At 42.2% G+C, this 21,149-nt stretch overlaps 1 protein-coding gene across 1 annotated transcript in view; it reads left to right on the forward strand.

The window, feature by feature from the left end:
- The window catches only part of LOC126188002 (kinesin-like protein KIF11-A), a 204,959-nt gene that overhangs the window by 30,309 nt on the left and 153,501 nt on the right, over nucleotides 1-21,149 (forward strand). Inside the window, exons 4-5 of the mRNA XM_049929415.1 lie at nucleotides 5,734-5,891; nucleotides 16,224-16,373. Coding sequence (XP_049785372.1) covers nucleotides 5,734-5,891; nucleotides 16,224-16,373 — 308 coding nt within the window. The remainder of the gene's footprint in view (nucleotides 1-5,733; nucleotides 5,892-16,223; nucleotides 16,374-21,149) is intronic.

Consider the following 21,149-nt stretch of genomic DNA (forward strand, 5'->3'; position numbering starts at 1 on the left):
TATTTCTAACATATCAACGACAAATGCATTGTCCCAGATTTAAATTTTCTAAAATTATTTGAGGATTATTATTGGTACTCTCAAGGAGAGGTGCCCAGTGATGTGATAGACTTTCTGAAACTTATGGTGATGTAGGTTATGATCCCAAGTATCTCACACTGCAGCCATTCACCCTGGTGTGTCCTCATTTGCGAGTAATTGACAAAAATTCGAAATTTTGTGTGACATTTAAGAGAATTAAAAAGTTGCCTTATATAGTCCTGTTGTGTGATATAATGGATAGGGTAACAGCTTCACATATAGGAGGTTGTGGGTTCAAATCTCATTAAATATACTAATTTTTTATTTTTTAAATTTCTGTTCTATTGACACTTTATTTTAATCACTGTATGAACTTCTTGCTTAGTATTCAGTTATTGTGCAATTTTTGTTTGCATGGTAGTTGTCATACAAACATTCAGAACATAACCTGAATACCTATTGCAGTACGGACAAAATAACGCAGATGAAAATTTACATGTAAGGCAGTTTTGTAAGTACAACAAAACTTGAGCAAAATCAGAAATATAGCAATTGCAGTAGTGTGGACAAAAAAACAGGGTTACAAAACAAAAGAAATTACATTAAAATTAATACATAAAATTAATTTGAAACGCATGAATGAATATTCAGAGTGGGGAAAAATGATAGGAAGAAGAATGAGAGCAAATGAAGAAGTTGATATTATGATCAAAATTATGTAGCAAAGGAGTGGAATTAAAACATTACATTTAAATCAATTAATTGAATAAAAATGATTGAATTATTCTGATGAATATTTAAAAATAAGAGTTACTTCATTTGACAAGATTTGACTCACAACCTCTTGGATGTGAAGCTGTTATCCTGTTCATTGTACCACACAATTAGACTACATAATTATAATTTTTTAACGCTACTGTCGCACAAAATTCAGATTTTTTCAATTACTCTCAAATGGGGGTCCACCAGGGTGAATGGCTGCAGTGAATGATACCTGAGATCCTAACCTGCATCACCGTATAGATAGTTTAAAAAAATAAATTGCACCACTGATTTCCCTCTCCTTGTCAGTTACTCAATAAAAAATACCCGAGCTACATTTCAGATTAGTTTCCTGTTTGTAAGACATTAAAACTACTTTTGTTATTATTTTTGGCTATTGTTAACAGATTTGTAGTGGTGGATTGATCAGAACTTTAAAGCAATCAGTTTGTATGTCACAATAAAGATGTCATCTGTAAGAATTGTATTACATAGGGTTTGAGGACAATACTTGGCACATCTGTTACATTGGTCAGGGTACAATTGTTCACTGGTTGATTCAAAGTGGTGAGCATTTCGGATGGTTTGGTCAGCTATAACTGGTTCCAAACATGGTACACTTGGTGAGCCAAGATAAGTGGGCATGGCAACACACAGCAATTTGAGTGAGCTGCGTGAGAACAACATTGTTGACAAGAAATGAATTCATGAGTTATTCTCATCCTTATTGATTTAACAAAAAAAAAGGCATAACAGTCACAGAATTTGCTCCTGTGCTCACATAATAGTAATGGTTAAGGAGTTGTCTGTTTTATGTGCAGAAAGCATATAGACAAATACATCAACAGTGAAACAGTTTAAAGGACTGGAATATGTGAAAGCTCTGCAGCTTTTTAAGATAACTTGTTAAAATGCAGACACGCTAAAAGACTGATATACATTGTAACTTTCTACCAAAAAGCCTTCTAAAGTAGAAAACACACAATATTTCCCAAAAGCACAACTTGCACATGTGTTTACCACTGTCTTTTGGCACTGCTGGCCTATGCACAGTAGATGCGGTTGATGGGAGAAACAATCTGTGGGTAGGGGGGATGGTAAGGAAGAGTTTGGGGCAGGGAGGGGAAGGGATGCTAGGGTTAGGGTGGCGGAAGATATAGTGCTGTGTGTAGGAGCATGCAGAGATGTGATGGGGAGAGGATAGGGCTGCTAGGTGCTGTTTGGAGGTTTGAGGGGTGTGGATGGGAGTGGAAAAGGAGAAAGTAGAGAAAAGGGAAAAGACTCAGGTGTGTATTGGTAGAACAGGAGAAGGCAGTGTAGTGCTGGAGTCGGAGCACAGGAGGGGATAGGTGGATGTAACACAGGGACTAGCAAAGTTAGAGGCCCAGGCCGGGAGGGGATTATCAGAATGTAGGGTATACTACACGGGGAATTCCCACCTGCACAATTCAGTAAAGCTCATGTTGATAGGACGTGTTTACCATCTACTCCCACACGGGACTACCACTGTTCACTACTTCTGCAACAGCCCACATCTCTCTCCTCTATCCCCTCATAACTGACAAACTCTGCCTCACATATCTGCTAGATTTATCATGCCCTCAGGAACTCACTCCCACAACCATACAGAATCCAGAACCTAGACAGACCTTGAAACACAATCATCAACCTCTCCTTCACAAACCTTAGTCCCATTGAAATATCAGTTCTTTCCAAAGGAAATACATAAGCCCAACCACCAAAGATGCCCCATTGTGGCTGTTTACTGTGACCCCATTAAGGGAATCTATGCTCTCATAGAACGCCACCTGTAGCCTATTACCCATAACCTGCACTCCTATGAAAAAGATGCTAACAATTTCCTCCCTTACCACACAGCACCCTGCTTGTCACTGTTGATGCCACCTCCCTCTGTACTGATGTCCCTAATGCCCATGGCCTTGCTGCTACTGAAGTGCCCAACTGACTCAAGACTTAAAACAGCGTTCCTCGTCACCATGGTAAGTTACACTCTCACCTCCAGTTACTTCACTATTTGAAGGAACCACCTGTCACACATTTGTGTTCCAGCAGCGAGCATCCACATGGCACTATCCTGTGCCAACTTATTCATGAGCCACCTAGAGGAACGCTTGCTAACCACCCAGAAGCTCAAACCCTTTACCTGGTTGATTCATTGATGACATCATGATCTGGACCGAGTGTGAGGACACCGTATCCACATTCCTCCAGAACCTCAACCACTTGTCCCTGATTCACTTCACCTGATCATTGTCAACCTAACAAGCCACCTTCCTTGATATTGACATCTATCTAAAAAATGACCACACTACTGTTGTCCATATCACAGTCACCAACACCTCCACTTAGACAGCTGCCACTCATACCATACAAAGAAATCCCTTCCATGCAGACTAGCCACCTGTGGCCATTGCCTCAGTAGTGACAAATAGCCTCTCTACAAATATACCAAGGGTAACACTGAACGTGTCACAGACTGAAGATGCCTTGTCTTCCCAGTGTCCGCCTACATACCACCGTCCTGCCTGTCATCAGTACCACCCAGGCCTGGAGCAACTGAATCACATTTTCTGCCAAGGTTTTGACTACCTCTCATTGTGCCCTGAAATGAAGAATGCCCTACCCACTATATCCTTCCCACCACTCTCACATCAGTATTCTGCTGCCCATTGAACCCTTGCTCCCAACCCCTTGCCTTATGGCTCAAACCCCTGCAGTAGACCTAGATGCTAAACCTGTTCCATACGTCCCACCACCACCACCACCAACTCCCATCCAGTCACCTATCCCATCGGACAGGTCTACCTGTGAAACCAGTCATCTGATCTACAAGTCAACTGCCACCATTGTGCTGCATTCTATGCTGGCATGACAACAAACTAACTGTATGTCTGTGTGAATGGCCACTAAAGAATTATGGCCAAGAGGCAGCTACACCAACCAGTTGCTGAACATGCTGCCCAACACAATGTGCTTCACTTTAATGACTGCTTCCCAGCCCGCGACCTCTGCCTACTTTCTACCAACACCAGCTTTTCTGCACTGTGCAGGTGGGAACTCTCCTTACAATATGTCCTACGTCCTGGTACCCCCCCCCCCCCCCCCCAAAAAAAAAAAAAAAAAAAAAAAAAATCATCAACTGGTCCTTCACCCACCCACTCCCTTCCCTCCTCTCATTCCGGCACTACGCAGCCTTGTACAGGGTATATGGGCACACGGGGAATTCTAAAAAATAATAATAAAGCATGTTTTAGTCACTTTAACATTAATGAATGTTGTTTTCAACATGATCTCCATGCTTTTCAATGCGTAATTTGATGAGCTCTGCACGATGTAGGTGAACTCGATGAAATAGGTTGGAATTGCCATCAATCTTAGCACACTGAATGGTAGTGTGTTCTGTCAGGTGGTTTAAATTTGTAATCTTCATAGAGAAAACATTCTCTTTCAGCATACCCCAGAAAAAGAAATAAAGGGGAGAAAGGTCTGGCGAATGAGGCGAACACTCCACGTGACCTCTTCTCCCAATCCAATCAGGAAAATTGTCATTCAACCAGTCTCTTAACAGCTGCAGAAAAATGGGCAGGGCTCTTACCCTGCTGAAACCAGTCTGGAAGTCTGTCACCCAAAACCAACACTCAGTTTGAGACATAAATTTCTCTCTCGGCATGTTCCGATAAATCTCATCTGTTACATTTTCTTCTTCAAAGAAGAGCTTTCCACGAAGCACACATAATCACCTTTTGGCAGCCCTGCTGTTTGGATGCACTCACCCAGTGTGGATTGCTTTGAGACCAGTATCAAAGATTTTCTGTTCACTTCACCATTGACATAAAACACAACTTCATCACTTCACTACAAACAGTCTTCAGTAAAGTTGAAATTTTCATCCAATTTGTCTGCAAACCATTCACACATCTGTGTCTGTCGGGGCCATCTTCATTTAAGGGGTGCAATAGCTGTATCTTTTGCAGATGAAACCTCTCCTCTGCCAGGAGTTTTTAGATGGTTGACCTTGGAACACCCAACTCCATGAATGTCAGATGAAGTGATTTCTTTGGGCTAGCATAAAGTTAGCAAAGACAGCCTCTTTAATTTCGTCTAAAGTCGTGGGTCATCCAAAATGTGGTTTTCCAACATACTCCCTATTACTTTAAACTTGGTGATTAATTTCCTGATGGCAGTAAAACAAATAGATTGCTGATGAGGGTGTCAAAGGTTAAATTCTTCTGCAGTTTTGTGATAGGACGATCCTTCTCTTCCACTTCGAATACTAACTTTTACTTATTTAGACAGAGCCATCATTCAGTCTGGAAAAAAACAAAATGTATTAGAATTTATTTTATTAATATTTATAGAACGTTTATTAGAATTCCGTGTACCCAGATTTTTTTGATACACCCCCCCCCCCCCTGCTCCTCTCCTTTTCTGCTCCCCTCCCCTCTCCTTGAACCTCCCAAGTGCACCTGGCAGCCCTACCCTGCCTCCATCATGTTCCTGCACACTCCTACATCCATCCCTACTGTTTCCATTGTGTCCCTGCATGCTCCTACAATCAGCACATCATCTTCGGCCAAAAGTTCAAATGTGTAACAGTCTTTTTGTGTCTGTTTGCAACTTCTCTCTATGTGGTAATTATCAATCTAATTGTTTTCACTATAATATTCTTGTTATTACTTTCTGGGTTTTCCATTGTTTAATTTGTTTATTATTCTACTTAATTTTTTATGCATTACACGTCTTAATATCAGTGAGGATAATAACACTTGACTGGACCAAATTTCAGTTGACCTGAACAGGCTGAGACATCAAACATGTAACAGATGTAATAAATGCATTTGTCTTAAAATTGAGACATTTACATGGTTAAAGTCTAATGAAACCAAAGAACTGGAAGCTTTGTGTTAAAACAGTGTCATTTTAATTTAGGATCCTCTTGCTGGTGTTATTCCAAGAGCTGTAGGACATCTAATTGATGAACTGCGAATACAAGATGTTGAGTACACCATTAGAGTGTCTTTTCTGGAGTTGTACAACGAAGAGCTGTTTGATTTGCTGTCTCCAATTGATGACAACAGTAAAATACGGTAAGAAAAATACAATGAAAATCATTTAATTGGTGGTGGTAAATTATTAGATGTGCTGTATTGTTTGAACTATTCAGATATTACATGTACGCAATTGATACTACTCAAACTGTCAGTTCATAGGCTGCTACTGGAGACAGACTGGAACTGACATTTATGGTGTGTATATGACTGTCTCAAGGAAATCTTAAGTTGTATAGCAAGACATAACAGGGTGATGAAGCCTTTGCTGTGTCCACAGAAGTCTTGGAATTGTCTAAGTTGGATAGACATACAAACAGTTGTTGTAAATTGAATTTCTTGTAATTGAGTATGAACTGTATTTCAGCTGTATATATAGGAAACTGTTTTAAAGAATCATTTCATGAAACTTTATCTCCTTCCAAATACGTCAAATTACATAATATAACAAAAATGTGACCTGCCAGCACTATTAAGCATTTTGACTTGCCACTTTTGGGACTTCAGAAGATGAGTCTGGTCCTAATTGATGAGGACTGCCGAGCTGGTCATCCTAGATGTGATTTTTGGCCAGTTTCACATCCCACAAGGTGACCAAATTGACCACCTTGTACTGCATAGGTATACCTTTCTCCCATCTCTTTATCCTTTTCTCAGCCTCTCTCAATAGCAAATCTTGCACATTATTGCCCTTTGACACCTATGTACCATCCTCCTGTGGTCACTCACCCCACTTTAGGAGGGATTCTCCTTCTTTGTGTACTCCTACTGTTCCCCTTGGGGAAACCTTTGTAACTGAATGTGACAACTCATTTAGCAGATTTTCAAATTCTCTCACCATATGTATGCATTTTGAATGTCTAGCCATGCAGTAAGTCTGACAATGCCTGCCCAACTTGTGCATGACCCTTGATGCTGGGTTACTTTGTGAATGATATTTAGAAATTATTATATTGTTCACACCTTCCCATGCCAAAAATGTTTTAAACTTCCTGGCTAAAAAACTGTGTTCTATTATTCAATAGCAAATGTTTTGGTTTACCCACATTTTTGAAAGGATATTTTAGTTTCATTGTAACATTAAGAGATGCTGCCTTCCTTAATAGGTACAACTCTATTAGTTTAACCCAGCATTCCAACACAACCGGAGAGGATTTCTATTTTATTATGAGCAAGTAGAGTTCGAATAATTATTGTGGGGAAAGGCATTATACTGTGTGTGTGTGTGTGTGTGTGTGTGTGTGTGTGTGTGTGGTTTTTTAATGAAATGGTATGGATTGTACGAGTTTGTTTGGTAATGGTAATTGTGCTTAGTAACTAAGTTGAATCAATCCTCATTCTACAGAAATGAGCAATTGTCTCTGAAACCTTTGAATAAGCAGGTGTAAGATTCAGTACAATAGTCTCACCTTTCATTATTCTCTTCTTTGTCTCTGGAAATTGAACTAGGCAACTGCATCATACTTTCCATTGGCATACCATAGTAAGAGGCATGGTGTGAAGAAGATTCTGTAGAATTGACAAACACCACTGCTATCTGGTCCACCAGTGTAAAACCTCCCCCAGAAGGGTAGTCCAGGGTGGGAGGGGTACCAGTCTTTGGGGTCTCCCGTGCCCCCTTTCTGTCTTTACACTCCTTTTCCTTCCTTTCTTCTGCTGTTGGTGTACAGGTTCTATCCTCCCTCTATCCACATGCAATAGTTCCATTGCGTGAACTCCTCTTTATATCCAGTCTGTAACAACCGAGGTAGTGCAGCCCTAAGGGGGTTTCCATCACTAGTAGTTGGTAACTATTCAGTTTTACTGAGTACTGTAATAAGATTTGAAAGACATGTTTTCATTAACTGTGTGCAGTGATGAATTTGAACAGTATATGAAATTGACACGTTTCATGGGATAAACAATATGTTCTGTTTTATTAATTAAATACTTGCTGTCCAATTTAAACAAACGTGATGGAAGATGGACTTAGACTGATGTACATATAGTCATAAGCCACCTTCCTTGATATTGACATCTATCTAAAAAATGACCACACTACTGTTGTCCATGTCACAGCCACCAACACCTCCACTTAGACAGCTGCCACTCATACCATACAAAGAAATCCCTTCCATGCAGACTAGCCACCTGTGGCCATTGCCTCAGTAGTGACAAATAGCCTCTCTACAAATATACCAAGGGTAACACTGAACGTGTCACAGACTGAAGATGCCTTGTCTTCCCAGTGTCCGCCTACATACCACCGTCCTGCCTGTCATCAGTACCACCCAGGCCTGGAGCAACTGAATCACATTTTCTGCCAAGGTTTTGACTACCTCTCATTGTGCCCTGAAATGAAGAATGCCCTACCCACTATATCCTTCCCACCACTCTCACATCGGTATTCTGCTGCCCATTGAACCCTTGCTCCCAACCCCTTGCCTTATGGCTCAAATCCCTGCAGTAGACCTAGATGCTAAACCTGTTCCATACGTCCCACCACCACCACCACCAACTCCCATCCAGTCACCTATCCCATCGGACAGGTCTACCTGTGAAACCAGTCATCTGATCTACAAGTCAACTGCCACCATTGTGCTGCATTCTATGCTGGCATGACAACAAACTAACTGTATGTCTGTGTGAATGGCCACTAAAGAATTATGGCCAAGAGGCAACTACACCAACCAGTTGCTGAACATGCTGCCCAACACAATGTGCTTCACTTTAATGACTGCTTCCCAGCCCGCACTGTCTTCTTGACATTTGACAAAGTTCAACTCCCATCGAAAATCAAAGCAGGCTATGAGATAATTTCCGTTCGCCCTTATGTCCCAAACCCTACGCGTTGCTATCGGTTTCAGCGGTTCAATCACACCAGCCAGTCCTGTTCCAATCCGGCCAAATGTGTTACGTGTGGCAAGAATGCCCATGAGGGTGCTTGTCCACCTCCATCCCCTCGCTGCATCAACTGTATGGGTGACCACGCTGCTTCCTCTCGAGATTGCCCCGTTTTTAAGGATGAAAAGCTCATCCAGGAAATAAGAGTGAAGGAAAAGGTGTCGACCTTTGTTGCTCGAAAATTATTCGCCAGTCGCCAGCCCACCGTGCCTCAGACAGGAAAATACAGCACTGTCCTTGCTTCTCCTCGGCCAACAAAGGAGGTGGCCACGCAGACTTGCGACCTCACCTTTAGTGCCACGGTTGTCAGATCGGCCAGCGCAAAGATCGCCCGTTCAACCTCACCACTTTCGCCTGCCCACTCTATGGCTCACCCTTCATCGGGTTCTGCTAAATCTCGAGCCCAAAAGTCAGACACCAAACCTTCCAAAAAAGAGCATACTCGTGAAGAGTTTTTACGTACCGCAACTTCCCAACCATCGGTTCCTCCTTCATCTAAACATCATACTTCTAAGAAGGCTACCAAGAAACCCAGTTCCTCTCCTTCTCCGCCAAGGCGTGTCCCATCTACAGCACCACCTGGCGGAAATCACCCTCGGCCGTCTTCTGTGTCGCTGAGGCGCACTGCTGGTGGCCGGTCAACCGGCCGATCGCTGGTGGCAGGAGCTGCTCCTGACCAACCTATGGATCAGGATCTTTTGCCTTCGGCTGACTGCCATTCAATGCTGTCGGTCGCTAGCTCCGAGCAGTCTTTGGGTTGACAGCAACTTTGGTCACATTCCTCCATTTTCTGTTCACCCCATGTCCATTATCCACTGGAATATCCGCGGCATTCGAGCCAATAGGGATGAATTGTCGATCCTCTTACGATCCTACTCGCCGGTCATCTTCTGTCTTCAGGAAACAAAGCTGCGTCCCCATGACCACTTTGTTCTCCATCATTTTCAGTCCGTCCGATATGATCTCCCCTCTGTTGAAGGCTCTCCAGCCCATGGAGGACTCATGATACTCTCCATTGTCACCCAATCCCCTTAAACACTTCCTTCCAAGCTGTCGCCGTCCGTCTTTCCCTTTCCGGATACACGTTCTCTCTTTGTACTGTATACATTCCATCGTCCACACCAATGGCACGAGCTGATCTTCATCTTCTTGGTCAGCTTCCACCCCCCTATTTGCTGGTTGGGGACTTCAATGCCCACCACCCGCTTTGGGGATCTCCACATCCTTGTCCACTTGGCTCCATATTGCTAGACATCTTCCACCAAGCGCATCTAGTTTGCCTCAACACTGGGGTCCCCACATTTTTGTCTGCCTCCACGACAAATTTATCTCATTTGGACCTTGCGGTCGGTACTGTTCCGCTAGCTCGGCGCTTCGAATGGTTCGCCCTTGATGATACACACTCTAGTGACCACTTTCCATGTGTCCTCAGACTGCAGCCTCAACTGCCATATATGCGCCCGCGACGCTGGAAGTTTGCCCAAGCCGATTGGACACTTTTCGTCTCTAGCGACATTCGATGACCGTCGCTTTCCCAGCGTCGACGATGAGGTCACACATATTACCGACGTTATTCTTACAGCTGCGGAACGTTCAATACCACGCACCTCCGAATTGACCCGGTGCCCCCCAGTTCCTTGGTGGAACGAGGCATGCCGTGACGCACTACGTGAGCGGCGACGTGCTCTTCGCATTTTCCGTCACCATCCTACTTTGGCCAACTGTATCCGCTGTAAGCAGCTCCGTGCGCTATGCCGTCGCGTCATCCGCGATGGCAAGAAGGCAAGCTGGAAATTCTTTATTAGCTCATTTAACACCTTCACTCCCTCCTCGGAAGTTTGGAGTCGGCTTCGACGGTTATCAGGCGCGCCTAGTTTCTCCCCGGTCTCCGGGCTCACTGTTGCGCATGATACATTAGTGGACCCCTTCGAAATTTCTAACGCCTTGGGACAGCACTTTGCTGAGTTTTCGAGCTCTTCCAATTACCCGCCAGCGTTTCTCCCGAAGAAACGTGCAGCGGAAGAGCGACCTCTTGCTTTCTCCTCTCAAAATAGCGAAAGCTACAATACTGTTTTCTCCATGCGGGAACTCCAGCATGCACTCTCTTCTTCTCGCTCCTCCGCCCCAGGACCGGATGGTATCCACGTCCAAATGTTGCTGCATTTATCAACCCATAGTCTGCGTTACCTCTTTCGCCTTTATAATCGAATTTGGACCGACAGTACTTTTCCCCGACGATGGCGGGAAGTTGTCGTCGTCCCTGTTCCGAAACCTGGAAAGGACAAACATCTCCCCTCTAGCTATCGCCCCATTTCTCTCACGAGTAGTGTCTGTAAGGTTTTGGAGCGTATGTTGAATTACCGTTTAGCTTGGTGGCTGGAATCCCGCAGTCTTTTAACACCTGCCCAATGCGGATTCCGAAAGCATCGTTCTGCAGTTGACCATCTAGTTGCTCTCTCCACTTATATCATGAATAATTTTCTCCGGAAACGCCAAACAGTAGCAATATTTTTTGATCTGGAGAGAGCATACGATACTTGTTGGAGGACAGGTATCCTACGCACACTGTTCTCTTGGGGCTTTCGAGGTCGGCTGCCCCCTTTTTCTTCGTGAATTTATGGCAGAGCGCACATTTAGGGTGCGGGTGAACACTACTCTCTCCCGTACTTTCTCCCAAGAAAACGGGGTACCCCAGGGCTCCGTGCTGAGTGTTGTACTGTTTGCCATTGCCATCAATCCAATTATGGATTGTCTCCTTCCTGATGTCTCGGGCTCTCTCTTTGTGGACGATTTTGCGATCTACTACAGCTCTCAACGGACCAGCCTTCTTGAACGACGTCTTCAAGGATGTCTCGATCGCCTCCACTCTTGGAGCATCGGAACCAGCTTCCGTTTTTCTCCCAGTAAGACCGTTTGTGTTAATTTTTGGTGACGTAACGAGTTTCTTCCACCCTTCTTACATCTAGGACCTGTCAACCTTCCGTTTTCAGACGTCGCTAAATTCCTGGGTCTTATGTTTGACAGAAATCTATGCTGGTCCTCCCACATTTCGTATCTTTCGGCTCGCTGTCTGCGATCCCTCAACACCCTCCGTGTCCTGAATGGTACCTCTTGGGGAGCGGACCGAGTGGTCCTTCTCCGCCTCTATCGCACCTTAGTGCGCTCAAAATTGGACTATGGAAGCATAGTCTACTCCTCTGCTCGGCCGTCTATTCTTCGGCGTCTCGACTCTATCCACCACCGTGGATTACGTTTAGTGTCTGGAGCTTTTTACACCAGCCCTGTGGAAAGCCTTTATGCTGAGACTGCTGAACCTCCGTTGTCCAATCGGCGAGCAGTCCTTCTGAGCCGTTATGCCAGCCATCTGTCTTCCATGCCTGCTAATCCAGCCCATGACACATTTTTCGACGCCTCCTTTGATGTAGGGTATGCAGGCCGCCCCTCCTCCCTACTACCACCGGGAGTCCACTTCCGTCAACTGCTCCATTCTCTTTCCTTCCGCTTTCCTAAAACCTTCTTGACAACTTGGGGTACAGCACCGCCTTGGCTCCGTCCCCGGATCTGCCTGCTCCGTAACCTTTGTCGATTTCCCAAGGATGGTACCCCTTCACTTGTTTATCGTCGGGCATTTGCTGCTCTATGTGCACAAATGACGGAAGCTACATTTATTTACACCGATGGCTCGAAAACATCGTTAGGTGTAGGGAGTGCCTATGTTGTTGGCGACACCCCAAATCACTTTCGGCTTCTCGACCAGTGTTCGGTCTATACTGCGGAGCTTTACGCTGTTCTCCGGGCTGTCCACTACATCCGCCGCCATCAGCGGATACAGTACGTTATCTGCTCCGATTCTCTCAGCTCTCTCCTCAGTCTCCAAGCTCTTTACCCTGTGCACCCTCTGGTCCACCGGATTCAGGACTGTCTGCGCTTGCTCCACCTGGGGGGCGTCTCGGTGGCGTTCCTCTGGCTCCCGGGACACGTTGGTATCTGCGGAAATGAGGCCGCCGATATTGCAGCCAAGGCTGCAGTCTCTCTTCTTCGGCCAGCTATTCCATCGATTCCCGTCGCCGATCTACGGAGCGTTTTATGTCGTAGTGTTGTTCATTTATGGCACGCTCACTGGTCGACACTTCCCCAAAATAAATTGCGGGACGTGAAAACTCTTCCTTGTGCTTGGACCTCTTCCTCCCGAACGCGTCGTCGGGAGGAGGTAATTTTAACTAGACTCCGGATAGGGGACTGTCTTTTTAGCCATAGACATCTTTTAAGCGGCGATCCTCCCCCACTCTGTCCCCACTGCTCTCAGTTGTGGACGGTAAGACACCTTTTAATTGAGTGCCCCTATTTTACTCCGTTATGCGCCTGTCTACAGCTGTCGCCTGATATATCGTCAATTTTAGCAGATGACACGCACTCAGCTGATCGCATTCTCGAGTTCATTAATGTCAGTGATCGACCGATCGCGTTCTAGAGTTCATTCGTGCCAGTGAAATGACGTCAGTCATCTGAAGTTTTTTTGGGACAACCAACCCCCTTCTGTAGTGAATTTTTAAGCCTTTCTTCTGCTTTTAGTTTCTCCAATTTTATGACTTTCGTTCCCATTGCTGCTAGTTTCCGTTTTCGTTTTTTTACTGTTTCCTAAGTCACAGACCGGGCGCTAATGACCTTAGCAGTTTTGCGCCCTTAAAAAAAAAAAAAAAAAAAACCTGATTACCACCCCAGATGTTGACACCCTCACATTTTGCGAGCTGCTGCTTTCATGTCCTCTGCTGGCTGGTGACAGTGTTTTCCTTCGTGTTGTTTAACCCTTTGATTGTCAAGGTAACTATCTATCGTCACCCTCTACTGATGATAATACTGTTTTGTTTAGCTTACAGAATCTTTTTGCCTCGAGCTACATGTAGGTCGATAGCTATCGACAATTGAGTATCGTTTCGGTGAAATATTAGTTTGTTTGTTGATGTTGTTTCGCAGTACATGTTATTGCATTCTACGTCCTTGTTTTTGCGCAGTACTGTTATTTATCATTGTTTCTGTGTGGTTTTCTTCACTTTAAGAGTTTACAGCTTGTTTATTTTCTCCGCTTTTTGTGGAAAATGCGACCTACACCAGGCCACAGCAGAGGACTTACCGACGAAGAAATTTGTGGACTTTTAGAATGTACTAATGATAAGAGTGTTTTAGTGAAAGTAGCAACAGTTCAGGAAGTGACAGTGATGTAGTTGATGATATTGTGAACGAAAGTGAAGATGAAATGGAAGATGTACAATACACTGAAGTAATTGCTCCTGAAACACTACAGCCATTACCACATCCATTTCGAGAGCTGCCAGGACCAAAACATATGCCACCAGCAGGATCTCCTGTGATAGATTACTTCAATCTGTTCTTTACTACAACGTTGCTGCAGCTTATTGTAACTGAAACAAATTGCTCAGCTAAACAGTTTATAACTAAACATGCTACATTGTCCAAACCATATAAGAAATGGAAGAATGTGAAAAGTACCAAGATAAGAGGTTTTATTGCTTGCTTACTAAATATGGGACTCAATGGAAGGCCCACAATGCTTTCATACTGGAGCACAAAACCGTCACAGGCGTTTCCATGGTTTGGTAAAATGTTTTCTGCACACCAATTGAGGCATCTTACGAAATTCTTTCATCTTGTGGATAGTGAGAAATGTCCAGCACTAGGTCATCCTGATTATGACCCATGTATCAGGTATCAGCCATTGGTAGATCATGCAAATAATATATTTAGACATCATTACACACTTCTTGAACAACTTAGTATTGATGAAAGTCTAGTTGGCACTAAATGTCACACTTCCCTATTACAGTATTTGCCAAACAAACACCACCACCGATGGGGAATCAAATTCTGGATGCTGTGAGACTCTGACTTACTATTGTCTTGGGTTTTATACTTACAGAGGTGCCAGAAGCCAAGAGGATAAGACTGAGATTGCAAGACATGGCTTAGGTTACTGTGTTGTCCAGAAGTTACATCATTTGGGCAATTATTCGAACAAGAGATATCAGATCTTTGTGGTCAACTTTTTTATGTCAGTACCACTTGTAAAAAGACTTTATAAATTAGGTAAATACGAGGGCTATCCACAAAGTAAATTATGTTTTGGAATTAAAAATAAAGTATTGGAAATTTTTTTTTATTATATACAGATGAAAGCCACACTTAAATACTACTATTCTACATAGTTGCCATTTAAATGAAGGCACTTATCGTAGCAATGGACGAGCTTGGAAATTCCTTCGTCGAAAAATTCGGCTAGTAGAGTATTTGCATTAAACATCACTTTTTTAAGCTTTAAAACTGAATATATTGGTAAGAGATCATGCAATTATCTTCCAGTTTTTTAGATGCAATGTTTTTAGGGCTACCAACCAGATTTTTACTTTGGACTTTGTCCTTCACTGACCTACGGCTGTCCTATGAAGATATGTCTGATTCCAATGTTACATAGCCTACCATACTATTCTGTGTGCCCTTTTCTTTTATGTTCTTGGTGTAGATAACGATCAGTAATACAGAATATTATCAATGCTTTACATGGTGTTTTTTCTAATTTCTTCAAATCATATCATCCAGTGGTGAAGCTCATTTTCTTGTCATTCTCAGAGCTGTGAAACTGGTCCAGATTTCATTCTTCTTGTGTTGCTGACCCCAAGTCGTACATAGACATCAGTAATGGAAGTATTAGATTACCAGGTAAAATGACTTTGTACATTGTGTTTATGCTGTCAAACACAGTTTGGAATGTGCTTTTTATGGTATTCATAATGATTTTAAACAGTATTTGAGAGGCTGCTGCAGCTCATTTCCATTTGCTATGTTCTTAGATTTAAACTTCATAACTTCATTAACTGATAAATTGTTGGATGTTAGCAAATCCAGGAAAAAAAAGGATTGTTTTAATGCCATTGACAATTTGTGTTGGAAGTTTGTGGCTGTTTCCGGAAGTTGTGATGATCAGTCTACCTCCTCAGTGAGACAGTAGGACCACCTGTGCTGTTGAAACTAATTCCTAAATGCTTATTTATAGTTCGCTTTCATTTTTCTGTAATACATACAAACTATTCGATGTCAATACTTTAGTCACAACTTATTTAATTTGCTAACATTAGTTATGAAACACAAATGGAAAGTTTCAAAATGCCAGACTAAGACTTACATCTAGCAGCTATTCAGTGATTCAGATTGTAAAAATTGTGAAACAGAAATGCTGTTAAATATTACTGACCTGTCTTTTGAGTTGAGTATTTTCTAGAGCTCTATTCAGTATTTTCTACAGCTCTATTCTAAAACCAGCTACCACAAAACTTCATACCTGGTACAGGATAAATTGATCTGGTTTTATTATTGTAGAGGGAATTTGCCTTGTAAGTTGGAGATTTGATTCATGGTAAAATCCTTTTGATACTCACACGTTATTACATATTGTGAATATGTCAATTTATTTTGCAGGCTGTTTGAAGATTCAACTAAAAAAGGTTCTGTTATTATTAATGGGCTGGAGGAGGTGACAGTACACAGCAAAAATGAAGTTTTCAATATAATGGATCGTGGTACGACCAAACGGCAGACAGCGGCCACGCTTATGAATGCAAATTCCAGGTAATATTTGAGCTGTGAATAAGATAGTACTTACTGGACAGCAGAAACTGTATGTAGTGTAACAATTAAAGATGTGTGCATCACAAAATCTTTTTAATGGGATATTAGCTGAACCAGTCATTGTGTTAAATAATGAACTAGTAAAATTGTTGAGTGGAAAAATTCTCTTTAAATAGCTAATAAGTCGCTGAACCTTGTGAGAACGAAGCTCTCAAGTAAACTGATGACTATTGTGGTGTTTGGCTTATAGACCAATTCCTGTAAGTAAAATAACATAGCAGCCCCCAGATATTGGAACAACTGCAGCAGGAAAAATGGAAAAGAAAAACATTCACTATTTGATATTGGCCTCCATCCTTACGCACACACCAGAAGTTTCATGATTACTTTCACCTAAAGCCTTGTATATTGAACTGTTGCAGAACATTTGGACGTCATACGCGCGTGACTGCGTGTGAGATCGCTCTCTAAGTTTTCATCTATTTTTAGGTTGCAGATATATATTTTAACGGTTTTTGTGTTAATATTTACTATATAAGTGACTTATTAGTGGTTTCTTCATTCACCTTTGCCTTTCTTGTCTCGTGACCTGATATTTGTGAGTGTTTCGTATCGAGCAACTTAACCTCTTACCCGTGTTTACATTCCGCGCTGACCAGATGCAGCTGTAGTGGCGCATCGAAAGCTAAGTACTAATTAATTGTTTGTGTATAGTAGTTTATTTAAGAACTTTAGTAGTCTTCAACCGGTGTTCTTGGTGTTTTCCGGTGAAATAACTTCAGAAGAAATTTTTGCGAACTGCTTTCAGTTAGACGTTTGATTTTCTTTCTGTGTTAGTATTTTGTTATATTCTCATTAGTTGTTGATTAATACTGTCAATAATAGTAGTTACTTTCCTTGTGGAGAAAGTTTGTGATTATTGTAGTCAGTTTTTAACATCTTCTTATTGTAGTAGCGGAACTTAGATAAAGTTGTTTTCTTGTTTCAATAACTGTAAAATTTTACCATGAGTGAGAAGTGTGGGCTTTGCCGTAGGTTCGTGAGTAGTGGATTGCGGTGTGAGATTTGTTCGAAGTATTTTCACTGGGGGGGGAAATGCAGTGGGGAAGCCAGTGGGCATTCTGGTGAGATCCTCTCCTGGAACTGCAGGTTATGTAGCAAGAGTAAGTTGATAGAGGAGCAGGAGCGTAAGATCTGTGCCCTTCAGGTGCAGTTGAAAAACACACAGGAGGAGATAGATAGGATGAGGAGGGAGAAGGGGGTTGGGGAATGGGAGCTGGCTGTTGGCAAGAGATCTGCTAGGAGAAGGAGATTATCAGATAGTTTTACTATTGGCGTTTGTAATAGATTTGACAAACTGTCAGTCTAGTGGAGAGGAATCTCCAGTAGCTGTAGATGTAGGTAGTATGCAACAGACCTCAGCAGTTACAGTGCAAAGTCTAAGAGAAAGAAGAAGGTTCTGCTGTCAGGTAGTTCTCATGGTAGATGTGTAGGCCAGCAGTTGCAGGAAGTTTTGGGGAGTGAGTACCAGGTCACCAGCATTGTGAAGCCTAATGCAGGATTGGCTCAGGTGACTTTTAACATAGGGGGGTTATGTAGGGATTTTACAAAAGAGGATCAGGTAGTGATTGTGGGTGGGGCTGGTAATAGTATTGATAGGGATGGGGAGTATGACATAGATGGTGACCTGGAAAAGATAGCCACTCAGACTGGCAACACGAATGTGCATTTCATGGAACTGTTTCAGCGTCACCATCGGCCTCATCTTAAAACAGCCGTCAGGCGTAATAACATGAGACTTGGGGGTGCGCTAATGACAGAAGGCATGAGTCACATTTCAGTGGTGTCGGTGGAGTCTATCAGCAGGACGGGTTTCACTAGACGTGGCCTGCACCTCAACAGGTATGGAAAGGGGAGGTTGGCAAAGCTTATAGGTGACAGCATAGGTGGGGGTGGTGGGATCAGTCATGGGAAAATTCCGGTAGTTGTGGGTGTTAGAGCTGTACCTTTTTTAGATTGAAGTCAGCTGACAGGTATTCCTGCTTAAGGGAAGTCTCTCTAACAAAGAAACCACTTTCGACAAAGCTTAGGTATCCGATTAATGAGGGAATTAGTATATTTCATCAAAACATACAAGGCATTAGAGATAAAGTTAGTGAACTACTTATAGATGTTGACTCTGAAATTATTGGTATATCTGAACACTTTTTAAATAAGGAGATAATTCAGAGGCTTCCTTTACCAGGATACAGGTTGGCTGGCAGCTTTTCTAGGAGCTCTTTCCGGTGTGGGGGAGTAGCCATGTATGTGAAAAACGGTATCCCATTTGAGTCAATTGATGTTTCAAAGTACTGCGCTGAAAAGGTGTTTAAATGTTGTGCAGGTGTGGTTAAATTTAGTGGAGCTAAACTTCTTACTGTTGTTATTTATAGATCCCCAGATTCCGATTTCACAACGTTTTTGCTAAAGCTAGAGGAGGTTCTTGGTTCACTTTATAGGAAATACAAAAAGTTAGTTATATGCGGTGACTTCAATATAAATTGTATAAGTGATTGTGCAAGGAAAAGGATGCTGGTACACCTCCTTAATTCATATAATCTTATGCAAACCGTATTCTTTCCAACGAGAGTGCAAGGGAACAGTAGAACAACCATAGACAATATTTTAGTTCATTCGTCATTACTAGAAGGGCATTCTGTTAGCAGAATGGAGAATGCCCTTTCAGATCATGATGCACAAATTTTAAGTCTAAAAGATTTTTGTGCTGCAACACAGGTTAAATATAGTTACCAACGTTTTAGGAAAGCTGATCCAGTTGCTGTAGAGACTTTTGTAAACCTTATCAAGGAACAAGAGTGGCAAGATGTTTATAGTGCTGATACAGTAGACGATAAATATAATGCTTTCCTCAAGACTTTTCTCGTGCTCTTTGAAAGTTGCTTTCCATTAGAACGTTCAAAACAGGGTACTAGCACAAACAGGCAGCCTGGGTGGCTGACTAAAGGTATAAGAATATCTTGTAGAACAAAGTGGCAATTATATCAAAACGTTAGAAACAGTCACAATCTAAATGCAGTAGCCCTTACAAACAGTATTATAAGGTGCTTAAAAAAGTTATTAGGGAGGCAAAAAGTATGTGGTATGCAGACAGAATAGCTAAGTCTCAGGATAAAATTAAAACCATATGGTCATTCGTAAAGGAAGTGGCTGGTCTGCAGAGACAGGTCAAGGATATAGAATCAGCGCGTAGTGGGAATGTCCGTGTTACTGATAAGACGCATATATGTACAGTATTTAATAATCACTTTCTGAATATAGCAGGTGAACTAAATAGAAACCTAGTCCCAACAGGGAATCATATAGCGCTCTTAGAAAAAAGTGTTCCGAGACTGTTACCTGAAATGCTCCTCCATGATACTGACAAGAGGGAGATTGAGTTAATAATTAAAACACTAAAGACCAAGAACTCTCATGGATTTGACGGGGTATCTAGCAGAATGCTGAAGTATTGTTCTATGTATTTTAGCCCAGTACTTAGCCATATCTGTAACTTTTCCTTTAGGAGTGGTCGGCTTCTTGACCGATTAAAGTACTCGGTAGTGAAGCCACTTTATAAAAAGGGAGACAGGGATAATGTTGATAATTATAGACCTATTTCTATGCCATCGGTGTTTGCTAAAGTTATCGATAGGGTTGTATATACAAGGTTACTGCAGCATTTAAATTCACATAATTTGCTGTCAAATGTACAGTTTGGTTTTAGAAATGGCTTAACAACTGAAAATGCTATAGTCTCTTTTCTCTGTGAGGTTTTGGACGGATTAAATAAAAGGTTGCGAACGTTAGGTGTTTTCTTTGATTTAACGAAGGCTTTTGGCTGTGTTGACCACAAAATATTACTGCAGAAGTTGGAACATTATGGAGTAAGGGGAGTAGCTTACAATTGGTTCGCCTCTTACATTAAGAACAGAAAGGAGAAGGTAATTCTCCGCAATATTGAGAGTGGTAATGATGTTCAGTCCCAATGGGGCACTGTTAAATCGGGCGTTCCCCAAGGATCGGTGCTGAGGCCACTGTTGTTTCTTATTTATATAAATGATATGCCTTCTAGTATTACAGGTGATTCAAAAATATTTCTGTTTGCTGATGACACCAGCTTGGTAGTGAAGGATCTTGTGTGTAATATTGAAACATTATCAAATAATGTAGTTCATGAAATAAGTTCGTGGCTTGTGGAAAATAATTTGATGCTAAATCACAGTAAGACTCAGTTTTTACAGTTTCTAACTCACAATTCAACAAGAACTGATATTTTAATCAGACAGAATGGGCATGTTATAAGCGAGACGGAACAGTTCAAGTTCCTAGTCGTACGGGTAGATAGTAAGCTGTTGTGGAAAGCCCATGTTCAGGATCTTGCTCAGAAACTAAATGCCGCTTTATTTACCATTAGAACAGTATCTGAAATAAGTGACATTCCAACACGAAAAGTAGTCTACTTCGCATATTTTCATACGCTTATGTCATATGGTATTATTTTTTGGGGTAATTCTTCTGATTCAGAAAGGGTATTTTTGGCTCAAAAACGGGCTGTTCGAGCTATGTGTGGTGTAAGTTCTAGAACCTCTTGTCGACCCCTATTCAATAGTCTGCGAATTATGACATTGCCCTCACAGTATATATTTTCTTTAATGTCGTTTGCTGTTAGCAATATTAGCTTATTCTCAAGAGTTAGCAGCTTTCACTCAGTTAATACTAGGCAGAAATCAAATCTGC

Source organism: Schistocerca cancellata, chromosome 1 (genome assembly GCF_023864275.1).
Source record: "Schistocerca cancellata isolate TAMUIC-IGC-003103 chromosome 1, iqSchCanc2.1, whole genome shotgun sequence".
Taxonomy (NCBI): domain Eukaryota; kingdom Metazoa; phylum Arthropoda; class Insecta; order Orthoptera; family Acrididae; genus Schistocerca; species Schistocerca cancellata.